The sequence below is a fragment of the Babylonia areolata genome, chromosome 5 (genome assembly GCF_041734735.1).
Source record: "Babylonia areolata isolate BAREFJ2019XMU chromosome 5, ASM4173473v1, whole genome shotgun sequence".
In the NCBI taxonomy this organism is placed as follows: domain Eukaryota; kingdom Metazoa; phylum Mollusca; class Gastropoda; order Neogastropoda; family Buccinidae; genus Babylonia; species Babylonia areolata.
The window spans coordinates 51,725,631-51,745,452 of NC_134880.1; the positions used below are offsets into that span (position 1 = coordinate 51,725,631).

At 39.9% G+C, this 19,822-nt stretch overlaps 1 protein-coding gene across 2 annotated transcripts; it reads left to right on the forward strand.

The window, feature by feature from the left end:
- The first annotated feature begins 765 nt into the window (after positions 1-765).
- Positions 766-18,103, forward strand: LOC143282523 (ubiquitin carboxyl-terminal hydrolase 3-like). 2 transcript variants are annotated; one of them, XM_076588196.1, is made up of 14 exons: positions 766-1,067; positions 3,605-3,665; positions 4,477-4,569; positions 4,807-4,944; positions 6,176-6,257; positions 6,643-6,734; positions 7,263-7,376; positions 7,964-8,077; positions 8,720-8,940; positions 10,691-10,768; positions 13,237-13,355; positions 14,627-14,823; positions 15,950-15,990; positions 16,770-18,103. In XM_076588196.1, the coding sequence occupies exons 1-14, from the start codon at positions 980-982 to the stop codon at positions 16,940-16,942; spliced, it is 1,611 nt and encodes a 536-aa protein (XP_076444311.1). In that variant the 5' UTR covers positions 766-979; the 3' UTR covers positions 16,943-18,103. The 2 variants fall into 2 exon arrangements, with proteins under 2 accessions (XP_076444311.1, XP_076444312.1); XM_076588197.1 differs by having other exon boundaries at positions 767-1,067; positions 4,807-4,911.
- Positions 18,104-19,822: the final 1,719 nt, after the last annotated feature.

The window sequence follows — 19,822 nt, forward strand, 5'->3', positions numbered from 1 at the left end:
TGGATGTGTGCTTTATTTTGTTTTCAGTAGGTGTTGTTGAGGTGTTTTATATATATATATATATATATATATATATATATATATATATATATATATATATATAAACTGTTTCTTAGCAAAATCATTTGATAAGGCGCTTGTATAGATAAGCTTGATATTATTACCATTAACATTATGCATGATTACCTGCCAAATGCACCGTCCCACGAACTCAGATTTTTTTTTTTTTTTTTTTTTTGAAGGGGGGGGGGGGGGGGGGGAGGGCTGTTATTGACGTGTTCTGATTGGTCCATATTTTTATTTGCCATCCAATGTGATGATCCACAGTTATTTTGGGGAAACGGAAAGGGATGAGTAAAATGAGGGAGGGGTCTAAAAAATCACATGATCAGGCGGTATTTTTAGAACAATTTACTTTCAGCATCGAATTACTTTCATTGCCAGATGGATAATATGCCCACAATAGTGTGTACCATTATGCACATCAGTTATAATTACAAGTGTTTATTTATTTCTGAAATGTTGTTCAACCTTATTTTCCAGTCATTCTAACAGTTTCATTCAAGCGACTTTCCACAATGCGAACATTGGTCACATGATCATTCTGTGCCGAAAGTATTGGAATAATCCGCTCTGAATTAGTCCTTCCAGTAACATCGACATTGAGTGATTTGTGTTTCATCCACTAACTTTAAATGCTCAACAAAACAGATATACATTTTATTTGGTTTAGTTTGTATTCAACTTTTATTTGAAAAATTAAACAGTTATTCGCGTAGTAATACTATCTGTGTGACCTCTTGCGAGTTTACATGGTGGGCTCCATGCTGACAAACTGAGCGAGTAAATTTTTGCGACAGCTGACCCTGACGTTCTGCACTGGCAATTCCTTCATAGAGTTTTTACTTTCAGACATTTTATGAAGCATTACTTCTTCGTTTTGTGTCGATTGCTGTCATATTCCCGCAGTGAAATTTAGATGGAGTGTCCACACTTGGAAGAATGCGCAAGAATATTAGAACCAAACTTCCAAACAGAAAATAATCCTCAGGAATTTGTATGTTCTGGTGGGTATCTATGGTGATAAAAGAATTACTCGTTTGTTTTCATGGTGCATGTCGAGTCACTTTATTATATTTGAATTGTTGAGGTATGATATCCTTTCGTTATCCATCTTAATTTACTCACAAACTGCCATGCGTCATGACTGTTCGAAGCTTCTTTGTCGAAACAGTGAAGCATTGTTTCCCTCGTTTTCTTGTCTTGACGCATACACCGTGGTTTACACCATTGCTTTTCCATACAAACGAAGCAAGGCATTTGTCAAGCAAAACATATTCTGTTCCAACTTATATTGATGCTTATCAAAGAATACAGTTGCCAAAATATGCCATTACTTCTTTATTCGTTGTCTGACGCACATTCCTTATGACCGAAGAAACCAAAAATAGAACGGGTGTAAAAAGACAACACAGTTGAGATTCTAGATAGTGATTTTGCCCAGGAACACGCTCACATTTTTGTTGTTGTTGTCGTATTTGATGTCAGTGTTATGAAAAGCATGAAGAAAGATCGTGTTTTCGTGTTACTTGAAGAAATTGGACTGGCAGCGACACAAATGACAGTGGTCCAACTCGTGTGCCACGACACAAAATGACAAAGACTTCTACAACACGGCCAGCAGATCACGAAAACTTGTCAAACTTAATTGGTCCAGGCAATTTACCTGATGTTATTTTGGACTTAAAGGCCGTCACATTTACCATTTGTTTGAATCAAAATGTGTGGATTCATTAGATACTGGTCAAGCAGACACTCCCACACACATTTGAGTTAATGCCCCTCCCCTACACCTATGATCCACGTTAGCTGCTGCAATTTTTGTGATTTTGGGAAACGTTTTGTAATAAGAATTGAGCATGACAGTGCAATTGAGCTCAGGTTAAACACTTGATTAAGTTGATATAAAAACGCCCATGAGTTAGAGTTCACATTACTTTCCATAAATATGTAAACCTGCAGGCAAAAGGCAATGCAATCAAAGCTCATGTTGTGTTACAATAGACAGTTAATTTGATATGATGTATACACATATATATCTACACCCCAGCACTGTGCCTCACTTGGCAAGCTAAACTGGTATCCTGAAAATCAATTTTCCCTGTCAGCAACAACACTGAACAAAGTACAAGTCTACTCAGATTACTTTTTGTTTTCAGCATTTTAGTATTTGATCCTGTGACACCAGGCCTAGGTTACTTTTGAGCAATGTTAGCAATGCTAGGTTTACTCAGCATTACGAATTTTCCAAGTCTAAGTTAATTCTGTAGAAAATTCTTCATGCAAAGCAAAGTAAGTGCTGCCAAGACAGCAGAAATGCAACACAGCCCATAGTTACAGTGTAACAGTACAGTTGTTTAGGGCTTAATTCCTGATCACAGTCAGATTTGTTTGAATATTGGACATTCAAGTTTCTCTGTTGACCGAATAAACATGCACTCATGAAGATTTGTTTCTCTGACAAGTTATGACTTTAGTCTTTTCTTCATGGCAAAACAGACTTTGTTCAGTTTGTTGTTTCAACACCTTTGAGGCCTAGTTTTAAGATACAAGACAATATAAACAATGTGATATGTAAAAAAAACAAAACAAACCAAAACAAAACCAAACAAATGTGACTGAAAATAGATAAGCTGGAACCTGATTATATCACAGTATCACTGGTGCTCTAAACAGTTGTCATTGAATATTGATATTGTATATGATTTGATTATTCATAGTCGTATTATACAGATGTGTTTATAGTTTTTATACTCATGTGTTTAATGATTCCATAACTTGTTGTTTAAACACAGAGAATCAAGAAAAGACAAACATCCAGTAAACTATAACAGTTCTAGAGTGTTGCAGATACATGTACTCTGACTCTGTCACAGGCAGTCAATTCATTCTCAAAGTCTTCAGCATAATATCAAAGGAACGACTCCCAAAATTTTGGGAACAGCCTTTTATATGATGTAGATAATAAAAGAAATTTCACTAAGTATAATTCATATCTTCAGTAGCTGTTGCTTGCTTGTATTGGAGGGTCTTTTTCAGCTGGCAACCAAAGATAAAAAATCTGATGATTTCTCTCAAGAAACAAAAAAAGAAGAAGGAAAAAAAAGAAGACCACAGCCTGTTTTGATTGCAGTCGAATGTACTCCCTTGTGGCCGGAAAACCTAGTGAAGAGCTGACGACCTTTAAGAATTATTAAAGATTTGTCTTGCCATCTTTTATTAGACTTCAGCTTTACTCCAAGTCAAGCCTTTTTTTTTTTTTTCATACTCGTAATCACAGTTCCACTGTTTGGTTTGAGATTACTGTAAAGATTAAAGTCAAGTCATTTTCTTTAATACTCTTGGTCACAGTTTCACTGTTTGGTTTGAGATTACTGTAAAGATTTTGAAATATACTTGATTCACAGTTAAGATTAACTGCAACAGGCTGTATAGGGGACGAGTATTTTTATTGTTTTTTTTTTTTCCCTGCATGTGGCAGAGTTGGATAACATATTCCTATTCTATTCTGACAGAGAATAAAGTTTTCAAATTTCTGTTGCAGTTTGTAATACAGAGAAAAGCCCTTGGATTTGCTTACAGTGTGGCATTATTAATTGTGGAAGGTATGGTTCTTTTTGTCATTTTTTTCATCTTCATTGTATTTAGATTTAAGAAGTTTGTGCTTGTATGAATGTGTTTATATTTTAGAAATTAAAAGCCTTGAATGTTTACTATAATGTATGTGTGTATATATATATATATCACACAGAACTCCCAACCCCGACCCTATAGCTGCTTCTTGATTCCTTCCATGTACATGTACTGGGGTTTGGGGGGTGGGGGGGGGAAGCAGGTGTGTGTGTTTGGGGGGGAGGAGGGGGTGTATGCTGGTACACCTGGAGCAAGAGTTAACACAGATGTTATTATCAAACAATTTGTGAACATCCAAGCAATCTACACCACATTATTGAAGGGCCCACATTTATTAATTGTTGACTTTCTTGATCTTACTCAGTGCTTTGTTTGATGTTGTGACTGTGCATAAGGTTAATAAATGTCACATTCATTGCATGAATAAGAAATATGCTTTCTTGTCAACATGCAAAATGATAAAACAGAGTGCTTTACAGTGATGTGAAAAATCCTTTTTACTTTCATATGTTAGATATATTTTATAGAGATAGTTATTAAAATGTATGGCTATAGTTACATCAGTAGCTGAAATGAAATGTGGGGAATTTGAAAAAAGATGCACATGCCTGTGAACTGTTAATTAATTTATACATTATTATTGCAATCGTAACTTGCTCACATGCATTCTTGACTATGATTATTGATTTTGCTATGTGTATATATATATATATATATATATATACACACACACACACACACACACATCTATATATATCTATATAGATAGTTTTTGTTTTGCAGGTATGTCAATGCTCATGCAAAGAAACACTTTGAAGAGACGGAAAGTGAAAAGCACCATGTCTGTATGGATTGCCACGATTACATGGCCTTTTGGTGAGATATATTGATTGTCACAATTTTTTCACATAGTCATTATTATGATGATGATTATTATGATGGTAATGATGATGATTCTTTAGCATCATTATTATTATTATTTGCTGATGCTTTGCATAGGAGAGATATATATATGTGTGTAGACTCATTTTCTTTAATTTGTAACATGATTTTTAGAGAAATGTGCCAATGTGTGCAGCTAGAACTCTGAAATGTTTTTATTTCTGTTTACAGCTACACATGTGATGAGTTTGTTATCAACGATACAGCAGCTGGACACTTAGAGAAGCTGAGGAAGTCTTTTGAATCATTATCACGCTTGGCACAAAAGTCACAGAGGTTGGTTGAGGATCATCAGATTGCGAGCTGCGAGTAAGGAGCAGTTACCGTGGCAGTGTGTGTGTTTGTGTGTCAGTCTGCATGAAGACTCTAGATTGTGTTTTTTTGCGTGCACATTTTGTTGTTGGAAATTGTGTCAAGACATGTGTTTGTCTATGAGTGTGCATGGCATTGGTATTGTTTTTTGAGGAATATATCAGGGATTTTGTTCCTTCTGATGGATAGAATTTTGCGTTGGTATTGTATGTTTTTCTATCTGTATGTGTATATTTGTGTGGATTTGGGGTTTTGTGTTTTGTGCTAATTAGATGTGGTGGTGGGGGTGTGGGGGGTCACCACAGCTTTATATATATATATATATATATATATATATATATATATATATATATATATATATATATATATATATGATTGAATAAATTAAAAAAAACACACAAAAAAACGGAAGCTTTGCAGAACTAGATCTTCAGTGTATGAAAATGAAAGCATGACCAGAAACAGCAGCATGGGAAATGAATCTGTCGTCACATTGCTGATGCTTTAATTGCAAATGATCAGTGACAGCAACTTCAGTCTTGTCTGTCTTTGTTCATTTGGCTGAAGCTCCAGTGTTTGTATGAATGGACATGTGTATGACTGTTTTTACCCAGCCATAGACAGCCACACTGCATTGTGGGGGGGTGTGCGTACTGATCTTGTTTGTGTATCCATAACCCACCAGACGTTGACATGAATTTGGGATCTGTAATGTGCATATTTTATCTTCATACACATGAAGGGGGTTAAGTTGCAAGCAGGTCAGGGTATATGTTGAAAATCTGCACCCTTTATGCACCGGGGCTGGCAACCAGAATTTGAATCTAGGACCATCAGATTGGAAGCTAAACACTCTTAATCACTTGGCATTTGCGCCTGTCAGTGACTTATGTTCAGCTTTTATATGATTTTTTTAAAGCATCACATTAACAAGCGTGCTTTGCATTGACTATACAAGAATGCTGGGTTGAATTATATATATATATGTATTTCACATGTTTCTCACTACTTGTGCAAAAATTTAAAGAGTGTGAAATTTAGATATAATTTAGAACAGTGTGAAATAATGTATCTATATAATATGTTGAAATAACTAAACAATAAAAGAAAATATTTTGTGAAGATGATACTGCAAATATTTTCAAGGAGATTGGAGATGACTAACAGACTGCTTGCTTGTTGGATTTATCCACAGGTCAGTTGACATTGATATGTTTGTGTGCTTCAGTCCACAAAAGAGGAAGAAGGGAAAACGATCAGGGGGAGCGTCCGCAGGTTCTTCAGAAAATGACAATAAGAGAAGGAAAAAGGTAGGTCTTTATTCAAACAAAAATTATTTTCATGGTTATGAAAGTACATACACAGGTATTTGTGCACACAATCATACTGTATTAACATTCATTGCCATTTACTGCAACTGCAACTGGTTAGAAGATGATAGCAATTTTCCTTAGTAAGTGCAGGTTTTGTTGGGGGGTGGAAAAATCAGGAAAACGTGTATGTATGTTGGAGTTTGTGTGTATGAGAGAGAGAGAGTGTGTGTGTGTGCATGATTATTTTGAGTGTCATAATAATAGTGTGATGTATTTTTTATGATAGATTGATGATATGATTATACAGGTTTGTAGTTCTGTCATTTTGTGCTGTGCTTTTTCCAATGATAACCACCTGTTCTTATGGTGCTGCATTCTCCAGGAAGAGAAAAAACTATCCCGTCCACCCCGAACACCAGGTCTTCGGAATTTAGGAAACACATGCTTCATGAATGCTGTTCTTCAATCACTAAGGTATTCTGCCCAAGAGAGTGGCTTTGAAAATTTTTTTGAATGTTTGAAATGTTTAGTCCAAAAGATTTTGAATTGTACATTGTGATGATAGCTGTTCATAGTTTTGCAGGGGTGAAGATTTATTTAAATTTATGATTTTGTGCTTTAGAAGTTTAACTGTTGACATTTCCTCAGTCACAGCGTGGTATAGATATTGAAAACAATCTGTGAGTGTGACATGTAATTGTTGAATTGACTTGACTGGCTTGATGTACATTAAAAAGAAAAAACGAAAAGAATCTTCTCTTGAAGGGTGAAAAAAAAGGCAGCACCTTTGTAGTCATCCCCTTCATGAAGACTTTGCTCAAGTATGCAGCTCCCAGGTTCTTGGTAGACATGATATCAACATTTTCTGGTAGTTAAAAAAAAATCTATGGAAAAGAAATACAGTTATTTTCCAGTTGTTTTGATTTATTCTGTTATGCCTGTGTCTGTTAAATATAAAAACGAATCTTTTTCTCTCATGATTAATCTGTTTTACTATTTCAGTAACATTCAGTACTTTTGTGGATACATCAAGCAGCTTCCATCGCTTGAAGACAAAGCAGTGAAGGTCAAGAAATACAACCCTGCCAAGAAATCTCGTGATCTTGGAGAGGATGCGTAAGGATCATGATTTGCTCATGTGCTTGTGTCATCTCTGTGCTTGTGAGGGTGGTTTTTGTGAGAGAATGGTTGTGTTTGCTCATACATTCATATAAATGCATGATTACACACAAATGTGTGGGTGTGTGAGCTCCTTGCTGACAAGGGTTAAAAAACAAAAAAAAAACATGTACAAAGTGAGTCTGGGTACATATAATGATCACCCTTATTCAGTTATCCACGTGTGTTTATGTGTGCATATTTTACCTGAATTATTAGTGCAAATTTTATTTAATCTATATTTAAGTCAGCACTCGAAATATCTTGCTTTTCATCCAGGTTCCCATCATGATAGTTTATTCTTTAAAAAAATTTTTTGGTGTGTACATGTGAGTTATGTGATTATGGAAACCTGTTTGAACCCAGGAACAGCACTCGCCTAGAAAATAAAATTTTGGCAGTCTGACATTTAGTGACGATGTTGCAGTTGTCATCAAATCAAAGTCAGTCTCTTTTTTTTTTTCTGTATTTGATTATTGTTATTATTAAAGACCTGTATGATTTGTTGTGATGACCAGTGTGTGTTCACTAATGTGTGTCTGCAGTCTTGTGGTGGAAGAGTTACGAAAGATCTTGGTTGCCCTGTGGCAAGGCAACAAGACGGCCATCTCCCCAGAATCTCTCTTCAATGTGATCTGGAAGGTGGTTCCAAGATTCAGGTACTTAGCATTGTCCTGCTCATGCTGGTGGCTCTACCTGTTGAGTGTGCACATGTCATTGGTTTGATTGAACACTTCAGTTTGTATCGTTTTTTACTCTTTCCCTTTTCCATGTTTTCCTTTTATGTCTGTCATTTCTCTCTCTCTCTCCCTCATTTATCCGACACCCTTTATTGAACATGTTTATCATTTGTGCGATCATGACAGGGCAGTCTTTCTTTTAATTTAACAGTATTTGTTTCTGCATCATAGAAGAGCTTTATTTTATTTTATTTTTGAAATCTGGTTGTGTGTTTGTGTGTTTGGCGCAGAATAGCCCCTGTAATGTTTATGACAGTGTTAATGAGTTCCTTGAGTACATTTGTGTACATGTGTTTTCAAGTTTTTGTGTGTGTGTGAATGTTTGTATATGTACAGGTATGTATTTGCGTGTTCCCTTAGTGTTCCACGAATTCATGGATGTGATTATTTCCATATTCTGCTGATTTCATTTTTTGGATTTTTTAATTTAATTTAATTTTTTATTCTTTTTCATATAGCGGCCTGTAACTCCCATGCACATGATTGAATTCCAGTGGAATAAATGTGTTGCTCAACGACTAGATTGATTGACACTGAGATGGTGTGTGTGTGTGTGTTCAGGGGCTACCAACAGCAAGATGCACACGAGTTCATGCGCTATCTGCTGGATCGTATGCACTCTGAGCTGCTGCAGTTGCTCCCCTACCCCACCTCCAACTCACAATTCATTACCCAGAAGTCCACCTCCACCATCGTCACCGCCATCTTTGGGGGGCTGCTGCAGAACGAGGTCAAGTGTCTCATCTGCGGCATTGAGTCCAAAAAACACGACCCCTTTTTAGGTGAGGCACTTGTTTTGGATGGTGCATGCTATTTTTGTTTGGCTTGTGTTTTTTTAATTCATTGTTCTTTTCTTCATTAAAAGTTGAAAAGAAGTTGCCGCCTTACACAACCATAGGGGCATTGAATTTTGTGTAAGGCTTGGCATAGGGAGGCAGGGACTAGTTATCTCCTTCTGTCACTTTAATGGAAGGCAGGGCCCTGTTCTCTCCTTTATCTTCCCTAAGTCGGGCACCCATTCACATGCGGATGGAGTGAGGTAAATCACAGTAAATGCCTTTCTCAAGGACACAATACCATGCCAATAAAAGGCCTCAAACCCTGATCACTGGTGAACAATGCCTAAACAAACCAGCCGCCGTGGCGAGGTGGTTAGCATCGCGGACTGACGGCTGGGAGGACGCGGGTTTGAATCCCAGCGAAGGTGGGTTTTTTGACCCGTGGCCGGCTCCTACCCAGAGTTGCGTGTGCTGTGGGTTTATATGGGGAGACTGGGACCACACAGTCGAGTGTCATCCACTTCAAGGATTCGTCTTTGGGTGTGTTGCTCCAATTACCTGACCAACACTGCAGATGTCTGTATCTCTCAGGCCTGGTTAATGCCGGGATATCATTATGACAGGAAACGTAGAGTACAGCCTTGTCACGCAGTCCCAAACCAAAATGGACCTCCATAGCAACATCGTCATCGTCATCCTCCTCCATCATCATCAATATAAACAAAACAGTCACAAGGTCTGTGGCCTTTCATGCCCTGCTCTCATGGTGACCTCAGTTTCGATGCCCCTCCACTTCTATGCTTGGGATGAGTCCTGTCAATGTCTTCAGTGTCGGCAGATTCATGTGGGGCTGTTGTTTGAGGGACGTGGTGGCAGTCTCCTCGCTGGGAGGGACGTTCACTCAGTCTGGCTCCGCGACTAAGCCATTATTGTAGTTAGTAGTGGGCTTAGTAGGTGGTGTCCTAAGTATGTTAAATCAGAACAGGCACCACTGAAGTGACTCAGCAGCAGTGCAGGGTCTTCTCTGGAGTATGGCCTCCTGGCGACCTAACATCGATGGTTCCCTGTGGACTGCCGACGCTGGAACTGTGACGGACGAACCCGGGTGTGGCCGTGTATGGGGGAATCGAAATGAGTGGCGTGGGAGTTACGCCTCTGAAATGGTGCAGATGATGGGGCAACAAAAAAAAAAGTAAAACAAAAACAAAAAAAACCCCTTGCCTTAGTACCACCACAAATACTGTATGATTTTTATTTAAAGAATTTTTTTTATATAAAAACATTCCAATGCAATTAATTCACCTGTGTAGGTTGTCAATAATTGCTTGCTGAAAGGAGGGAGTAATTGAAAATATAGGTAAATACCTTGCTAAAGAATGGAAATATCAAGTTCAGTTATTCAAAAAAATAAACTTTGATTTTACAGCAAAACAACAGAAACATGGAACTTGGTTAAAAAACCACAATTTTAAATAATACATTTGAAAAAAAAAATCATTTATTCTTCAAAATGATTACATTCATAAGATACTTTAACAGAACGTCTGCAATCACTGGACTGGATAAATAAAAACAACAACCCCCCCTCCCCACTTCCTCTCATTAAAAAATGAAACTCAAGAGTCAAGCTTAAAAAAAAAAGGAGAAAAAAAGGGGGAGGGGAGGGCTGGGGTGGGGGGGGGGGTTCATAATTTGAAGGCACAGTGTGTTGTGGTGTGAAGTTTGAACCTTGTAGCGACATGAACGGTTTCAGACCTTTCCCTGGACATCCCCAGCCAGTTTGCTGTACGTCAGAAACCAAAGGAAGGGGACCCTGTCTGCAAACTGTCAGGTCAGCTTCCCCGTCTCCGCACTTCCACTTGTTTTGATTCTCAACCCTCCTCCTCTAACTTACCTGTTTCACCTGTCACCTCCTGTAACTTACCTGTTTCAGCTGTCACCCCCTGTAACTTACCTGTTTCAGCTGTCACCCCCTGTAACTTAACTGTTTCACCTGTCACCCCCTGTAACTTACCTGTTTCAGCTGTCACCCCCTGTAACTTACCTGTTTCACCTGTCACCCCCTGTAACTTACCTGTTTCACCTGTCACCTCCTGTAACTTACCTGTGTCAGCCGTCCTCCTGTAACTTGCCTGTGTCAGCTGTCCTCCTGTAACTTGCCTGTGTCACCCTCGTGTAACTTACCTGTATCAGCTGTCTTCCGATAACTTACCTGTGTCACCCTCTTTCTGTAACTTAACCTGTGTCACCGTCCTCCTGCAACTACCTGTGTCACCCTCCTCCTGTAACTTGCCTGTGTCACCCTTCTCCTGTAGCTTGCCTGTGTCACCCTCCTCCTGTAACTTACCTATGTCAGCTGTTCTCCAATAACATACCTGTGTCAGCCTCCAACTGTAACTTACCTGTGTCACCCTCCTGTAACTTACCTGTATCAGCTGTCCTCCTGTAACTTGCCTGTGTCAGCCATCCTGCTGTAATTTGCCTGTGTCAGCCGTCCTCCTGTAACTGGCTTGTGTCAGCCGTCGTCCTGTAACTTACCTGTGTCAGATGTCCTCCAATAACATACCTTTGTCACCCTCCTGTAACTTACCTGTGTCACCCTCCTTCTGTAACTTACCTGTGTCAGCCGTCCTCCTGTAACTTAGCTGTGTCAGCTGTCCTCCAATAACATACCTGTGTAACCCTCCTGTAACTTACCTGTGTCAGCTGTCCTCCAATAACATACCTATGTCAGCTGTCCTCCTGTAACTTACCTGTGTCAGCCATCCTCCTGTAACTTACCTGTATCACCCTCCTATAACTTACCTGTATCAGCTGTCCTCTAATAACTTACCTGTGTCACCCTTCTCCTGTAACTTGCCTGTGTTACCCTTCTCCTGTAACTTACCTATGTCAGCTGTCCTCCAATAACATATCTGTGTCACCCTCCTCCTGTAACTTACCAGTGTCAGCCACCCTCCTGTGACTTACCTTTGTCAGCAGTCCTCCAGTAACATACCTGTGTCACCCTCCTCCTGTAACTTAACCTGTGTCAGCTGTCCTCCAATAACATACCTGTCACCCTCTTTCTGTAACTTACCTGTGTCAGCCATCCTCCAATAACATACCTGTGTCACCCCTCCCCCAATAAAACCTGTCATCTCACCAGGGTGTACTTTTTTGTTCTCCATACGGTCTTTTTGTGTTGTATTCGTTTGTCACAATAAATTTCTCTGTGTGAAAAATCTGGGCTGCCATCCCCAGGGAGAGCGTGTCACTACAGTGCGGCACCACCCCTTTCTATTTTATGCCTGCAAGGGTATTTGTTTTCATGCCAGTGTGGAATTTTTCTTCAGATATTTTTGCCAGGGGCATCCCTTTTGTTGCAGTAGGTTTAGTTAACTTGTGCTAAGTGTATGTCACAGAATGGACCTGTTCATCATCTCATCCGAATGATTAGCATCCAGATCACCACTTCTGGTCTTGTGGAGTAGGAAAAAATATTGCTGGGTGGGATCTGATTCTGTGCATTCAGATTCTCTGGCTTCCTAGTTGGATGCTTTACCACTAGGCCACCTCACCACAGTTTACATATTTGTGTTGGTTGTCTTATTAATACTCTTTATGCCCACGTAAGGTCACCACCAGAAATCTTCACTGCTGCCTATCATGTGCTGTCTTAGCTGGCTTTCCCCAGATGTGGCCATTCTTCTTCAGTTCGTTTTCAGCCTGTTCTGTGCAATGCCTCCCATGGTCTTCCTTGCAATCATTTTCCATCTGGTGTCCAGCGAAAGGCTGCTTGAAGTGCATCTGGTAGGTTTAAAGTCACAGGTTTGTGTTACTTCCAGCTCTACCCTTGCAAAGCACAGCTGGTTGAATATAGGCAAAAGCAGTTACACATGAAAGTGTTAACTTGTACAGTGAAGTGAACATGATAGGCAGTCCAAATCAGCTTAAGGTGTGCTTTCAGATTGAGCGTTCTTAGTGTCCCCTTCTCTTCAGTTGGCATTGATCCTGCATCCCACTGTGACCTTGACAGTCCCATGACAGTGTTTGTTTTCCCGGTTTTTGTTACGGTACCAGTGTACATGTATTTGTGTTGTAGATAGCCAATAAAGATAAAAATTTCTATAGATCTTCATACAAACAGCTGTGCACGGGTATGTTAGTATCCCGTAAAGATCAAACTTGTATAAACGGCTGTGCATGTGTATTGTAGACAGCCAGTAAATATCAAAGTTGTGCAGACGGTTGTGTATGTGTGTTGTAGATACCCCATAACATCAAACTTGTACCAATGACTGTGTATGTGTATTGCAGATTGCCTACACAGTTTCACTGATGTGGAGGAGCTTGAGGAGTCAGAGCTGTACATGTGCAGCAGCTGCAAACGACGGCAACGCTCCACAAAGAAGTTCTGGATTCGACGTTTGCCCAATGTAAGGACACCGCTTGGTTCTTCTTCTTCTTCTTCTGCGTTCACTCGTATGCACACGAGTGGGCTTTTACGTGTATGACTGTTTTTACCCCGCCATGTAGCCAGCCATACTCCGTTTTCGGGGGTGTGCATGCTGGGTATATTCTTGTTTCCATAACCCACCGAACGCTGACATGGATTACAGGATCTTTAACGTGCGTATTTGATCTTCTGCTTGCATATACACACGAAGGGGGTTCAGGCACTAGCAGGTCTGCAAATATGTTGACCTGGGAGATCGTAAAAATCTCCATCCTTCACCCACCAGGCGCCGTCACCGTGATTCAAACCCGGGACCCTCAGATTGACAGTCCAACGCTTTAACCACTCGGCTATTGGCCTGTCACCGCTTGGTTCATGCACCTTGCATTTTGGGTGAAGTGAAACGAATCATGTTGATAGTATGTGTTCACAGAGAAATACCAGAGAATTGATGGAGCTAAGAAGTAAATGCAGAAAATGAAAGATTGTTTGTGTGCATATATATGAATGCTGATGTGCACATGCTTGCACACTCAAACACACTTTCTCGTTGTTTGTGTGTGCACTACTGTGCTCTTCCCCACAGCACACACGCACATGTACAGGGTCCTGCTAAATGAAATGAAACCAACCAGAAGAATGGTGTTTTTTTGTTTGTTTTTGTTTTTTTAAATCTATTTTTTAATGGGGTTGAGGGTGGAAGAGACTGATGTTTGTTCAGCTGTATGCAGTATATGCTGCATAGGGCGGAAACTGATATATGATGTCTGATCAGCCCTAGGCCTTTATGTGCCAGTTAAAAAACAAAAAACTAAAGCAGGAGCACAAAATTCTGAATTAGATTCTGTACCAGCAACTCTGATATTTCAGTTACCAGATAAGAGATATTGGTCATGGAGAAACACAGCTTGTACAGAGCAAATAGTTGATGCTGACCATTCCATTGGCATTTTGCTCTCTCCCCTCCTCCCCCTTCCAAAACATGTTACCTTTCTTAATGTTAGGAAGAACTTCAGAAAGTTCTGCAAAGAAGTTTCCAGAAGAAGGAAAGGACACATGTTTGTATCCCTGTCGCCTTTCTTAATGTTAGGAAGAACTTCAGAAAGTTCTGCAAAGCAGTTTTCCAAAAGAAGGAAAGGACACATGTTTGTATCCCTGTCGCCTTTCTTAATGTTAGGAAGAACTTCAGAAAGTTCTGCAAAGCAGTTTTCCAAAAGAAAGAAAGTGACACCTGTTTGTTGTATCACACAGGTTCTCTGTCTTCACCTGAAGCGCTTCAGGTGGAGCACGTACTGTCGGGTGAAGTTGGAGACGTTTGTGGAGTTCCCATTGAGCGGCCTGGACATGAACTGCTATGTGCTTGACAATCTCCATGAGACCCGGGGCAGTGGTGCCGCCGGCAGCAATCTGTACGACCTGGCCGCTGTCATTGTACATCATGGCTCGGGGTGAGCACATAGTTTTTATTTCTTCTTGTTTTGGGGGATAGGTGGGGCCTGTTTTTTTTTTCCAGCTCACGTGCTGTCTATAGCATACAGATGGTCTTGTCCACAGGTTCCGATTTGATCTGAACAACTCTGATTTGAAGGCTGTTGCTCCAGTGTCCGATTTTTTATCGAGATGCTTTGATTTCTGATCTGCCTCAAGACGAGAAAGGGAAGAAAAAGAAGAAAAAAGACCCCCCCCCGCACCCCCCCAAAAAAAGCTGCAGATCCAAAATCAGCATGGCTCACCAGCTGGGATAAATAAGCGGAATAAGGAGTAAAGCAAATGCTTCATGATGATTGGATGATTACAGACCTGCCTTGTACTATTATCAGTTCGTATTTTCTTCAGTTCAAGCTCGTGGACAAAGGCACCATGGCTGAAAAAAATACCAAACAAAAAAACCGATCTTGACAACTGCAAAACCTACCAGCACACACACACACACACACATACATACATACATACATACTGTCGTCTTTTCGTGTGAATTTTTCTGCAGTTGATAATGTGGCAATACATCAGGGATCTAGAGCTGAATTACCAAAGATTCATCCGCTTTACGTACATGAAATATGGTTTGTCCAAACTTTGTGTGGCCTCTGTCTCTCATTTGGAACTCTGTACATTTCACTGTTGCCATTGTTTTCGATCACCTTCACACTTGCACACACACACACACACACACAAGTTCGTGCACACATACACATGCGCGAGCATGCGCACGCACGCACGCATGTGCACACACACACACACACACACACACACACACACACACACACACACTTTACTGTCACACACATACTTTCCATCATAACATATTCTCTGTGAATCATACTGATGTTATTTGTTTAATGAGATTTGTGGGGGTGTGGGTGTGGGGGGGGCATCTAATATCACTTAAAATGGAAAGACGTTAATTGAAGACTACTGCTACTACTACTACTACAACACACAGTTCTGATGACTAATTGTGTTTTGAAATGTTAGGAAACTTTTAATCTTGAAAGCAGTTTCTATCGTAACATATTCTCCATGAATCATACTGATGTTATTTATTTCAAGAGAAATATTTGTTTTATTTTGCAGCGCTGGTTCTGGTCACTACACATCATACGCTACTCATGAGGGTGAGACATGTTATTTTCTGGATATGTGCAGTGGAGGATTTTTTTTTTTTTTTTTTTGTTCTTGTTTTTTGTTAAGCAGGAAAAGAGAAAACCGGCTTTTGTATAACAATTTAGAATAAAACAACAATAGGAAGAATCTTTCCTGACTTCACTAAAATAAAATAAAGCCCAATCTGCTGGGTCTGTTAGAGTAAATGGGAGAGGGAGAGAGAGTGGTCATGAGTGGTTTATGTAGTTTGTATTTTTTCCCTCAAGTCCTGTTTGAAAAAACAACATTACATTATTACACCTCATCAGCTGTCATGACATCTCAGAGTTTTTCAGCCAGCTCAAATAAAGGAGAGAAAGTGAAAAGATATAGTGAAAGAATGGAGTAGGACTTGCGCGGGGCAGAGGGAATTAAAAGTCCAGTAATAGAAGGGCAACCCCAAGACAATACACTCTCTTAATTAGGCATTGGTTTAACCTACGTCTTGTTGGTATGTTGTAATCATAGGTAAAATGGCAACTGATTATCTACGACTTTTCAGTATGTTGTAACCATAGGTACAGCGGCCACTTATTATCTGTGACTTGTCAATATGTTATAACCATAGGTCCAATGGCAGCAGATTCTCATTATGTTGTAACCATAGGTACAGTGACAACTGATTGTTTATGACTTGCCAGTATGTTGTAACCATAGGTACATTGGCAACTGATTCACAATATGTTGCAACCACAGTTACAATGGCAGCTGAGTATCTACGCCTTTTCAATATATTGATGTTGGCGTGCAGGCCAGTGGTACCACTTCAATGACAGCACGGTCACGGCCTGTGAGCCGGAAGTGGTGGCACGCTGCAAGGCCTACATCCTGTTCTATGTGCGTCGCCAAACCCGCCTGCCCGAGTACCTGATGGCCAACAACAACGGCAACGCTGCTGCCTCCACCTCCGGCCGCTATAAATGATGGAGGCCTGATGAAGGGGGAGGGGGTACTGAACTTGGAAGTGTGGGGCATGTATGGAGGGGGTTAAGGGGATGGTTGTTTAAGTAAGAGACCCAACTGTCCTAAGGGTTGCCCTCCTGTGGTTTCCCCTCTGAAAATGGACGGTGTTAAGCTGTAATCCTTGTAAAATCTTTAACAGTCTTAATAAACCCTTACTATTCACTAACCGAGTAGGAAACCATGTGTGTCAGGATTCTGGTTTGCTCTGGACGGTCATTTTGCTATCAGTGTGACCAGTCCATCTTAAGATGAAACGGCTCATAATTTAAAACCTGTTCCAAACAGATTAGATTAAACAAATTCAAAAAAAGAAAAAGAAAAAAAAAAGGAAAAATAAAGAAAGAAAGTGGGAGGATAGTAGGATGGGCATTGATAAGAAACAAAAGAAAGGAAAATGTTACTTAATTATGCGTAAGAAAGAGGCACGTGTGTGCCAGGACACAAGGTGGTTGCATTGGCTTTTTTTAACAAACGCTTGATTCAAGCCGCTGGAAGTTACATCGTATTACTGAAACCATTACTCAAGTGAACATTACTGATACTTGGTTCCATTCCTGGTTTTTGGACACACTGTAACCCTGGAAGCAAAAACATTACTCTCTGTAACAGATTGGTATACTGGCAGTAATTTGGAACATGTACCATTAACCAATCGATACAATCTTTAACCATGTAATGGAATGGATAGTGTGCTTTTTGCTTGGTCTTAAAAAAAAAAAAAAAAAAAAAAAAGTTGACAGCTTTTAAATTTCCAGTTATAGAACTTGCATTCATGCAGACATGTGAACTGGTTGGGTTTGATTTTAACGTGATGAAGAGAAAAATGCTAAAGGTGGGGGTTTAGCTTTTGATGCTTCCTTTTCTTGGAAAGGAATAGCGTTAGACCATTGGTTTAGAGGTTAGTTTAGTTTTCTTTTTCTTCTTCTGTCTCTTTTATTAATAAACATTTTTAGAATTTAGAATTGCCAAGGTGGAGATGAAGTTTTACGCAGACAGCTTTCACTACTATTGCATATCATGTATCAGCAACTTGAGCGCTTGGGTCTCATTGGATGTACTTTTGATTCAGATGATTGGGGCTGTTGGCGATGCTGCATGGTATTCATGCTGGTTGATACTGATGCCAAGAAATTGTGAAGAAGGGTGGGGAGGGACTGGGTGGGGGTGGGGTGGGGTGGTGGGGACAAGAACTGAAGAACAGTGGTGACCAAGAGCCCAAACCTTTTTTTTTTTTTTTTTTTTTTTTTTTTCAGGATCTCATTCACATGTGCTTGTTTTATGTTTGATGCACAAAAAGCGGGTGGACTGCTCTTGTTTCCGAGCAGCCCTGCTAGTATTGGTTTGCGAAAACGACGACTGCCTCATTTTGAAAATGTTGACAATGTTGATGCCCTGGGAGCAAAGTGTACTCTGTGTGCATTTTTGTTTTTTTTATCCAAAGCTTGTATTATGTGTGTGTGTGTGTGTGTGTGTGTGACTAATTCATTGACCTGGCTGGTTGGACACTTCAGTGTCACAGCCTTTTATCCTGGAGAGAGACGCCTGGGATTGGAGTGTTACACTAGAGGTAAGCTTTGTCTAATGCTTGTCAGCAGAAAATGGAGTGATCCATTCAGTGGAAAGGATTCATGTGTGTGTGTATATCAAGTTGAGATTTTTTGGGGTGTTTCTGTTATTGAAGAAGTTGGTTCAGACACATTTGCTGTCTTCTGACGAGTTACTGTACTTTTTTTTTTTCATTCTGAATAAGTGAAAGTTATGAACGATAGGGGAGGGGAGGGTGTGAGGGGGGAACAAGATTGGGAAAGAAATGTGAAGGGAGGAGATAAATACTGGGGATCAGAGGTTGTGAAAGTGAGGCTCGAGACTTGACTGGAGATCGCATAGCAAACAGGGATTAGGAGATGTGTTTCCCATAAGGTTTGGAACTGTATTAAAATTTTAATGAATATCCAAGGAATTTTTTCATGAATGGTAATGATCTGTAAACTACTCTTTGCCAGTGTGTCTAAGCCACTAATAAGTGGATGTAAGACAAAAAAAGAGAGAAAAGATGCTGAAGTTCACTCTGACTGATACAGTGATAAACACCATCTTTGACAATAGATGTGCAGGTGTGACTATGCACATACACCCTCTTCCTGTTCAGAGGAATATTCAGAGGCAGACAGACTTGGAATTGAAATGAAAATGGCAGGACATTTTTCAGAATGGACATTAAAATGGTGGGGAAATGCGATCATTGGAAATAGAATTGAAGTAGTATATTTAAAAAAAAAAAAAAAAATTGAAAAAAGAAGAAAAAGAAAAGACTGGGAAATGCTTTCAGGATACAAAATTGAAGTGACAAGGATAGTGAAACTGAGCACATGGCCACTGCACTTTGTTGTTTTGAGGATATCAGAAGATGCAAGTGCACTGTGGTTACTGAAGCAGAGTGCTACTTTTCACAATCCAGCTGTATCTTGTTTTCTTTTATTCCGTTCAGGTGTTCAGTAATGTTTTTTTTTTTTTTTTAAGTTTAGTAGATTTAAGCTTGGCATGCAGCCATTTGAATAAGTAATTAATTTGGATATATCATGCCCTTCACTGCTCTCGCTGGAGGATACTGTGCTCTAGTGGCATAAAAATGTTTGAAAACAAGAGAACACTGGCCATTAAGGAGAAGTGTGAGTGAAGGAAGCAGGGCTCAACTTCTGGAGACGTTTTCCCTTGCAACACCTGTGGGAAGTGCTGCGCATCCAGAATCGGCCTCTTCTCCCATATGAGGACACACACCGACAGATAAGCCTGCCTGCCTACTCATCCGTCGGTCCAACAGGAGACTCCATCATTTAAAGC

Excerpts from the sequence above, each read along its gene's own strand:
- LOC143282523 (XM_076588196.1), top strand. The coding sequence starts at position 980 with ATGGAGTGTCCACACTTGGAAGAATGCGCAAGAATATTAGAACCAAAC. Across the intron at positions 6,735-7,262 it reads GCTGTTCTTCAATCACTAAG|TAACATTCAGTACTTTTGTG; the intron begins GTATTCTGCCCA and ends TTACTATTTCAG. Across the intron at positions 14,824-15,949 it reads ATTGTACATCATGGCTCGGG|CGCTGGTTCTGGTCACTACA; the intron begins GTGAGCACATAG and ends TTTATTTTGCAG.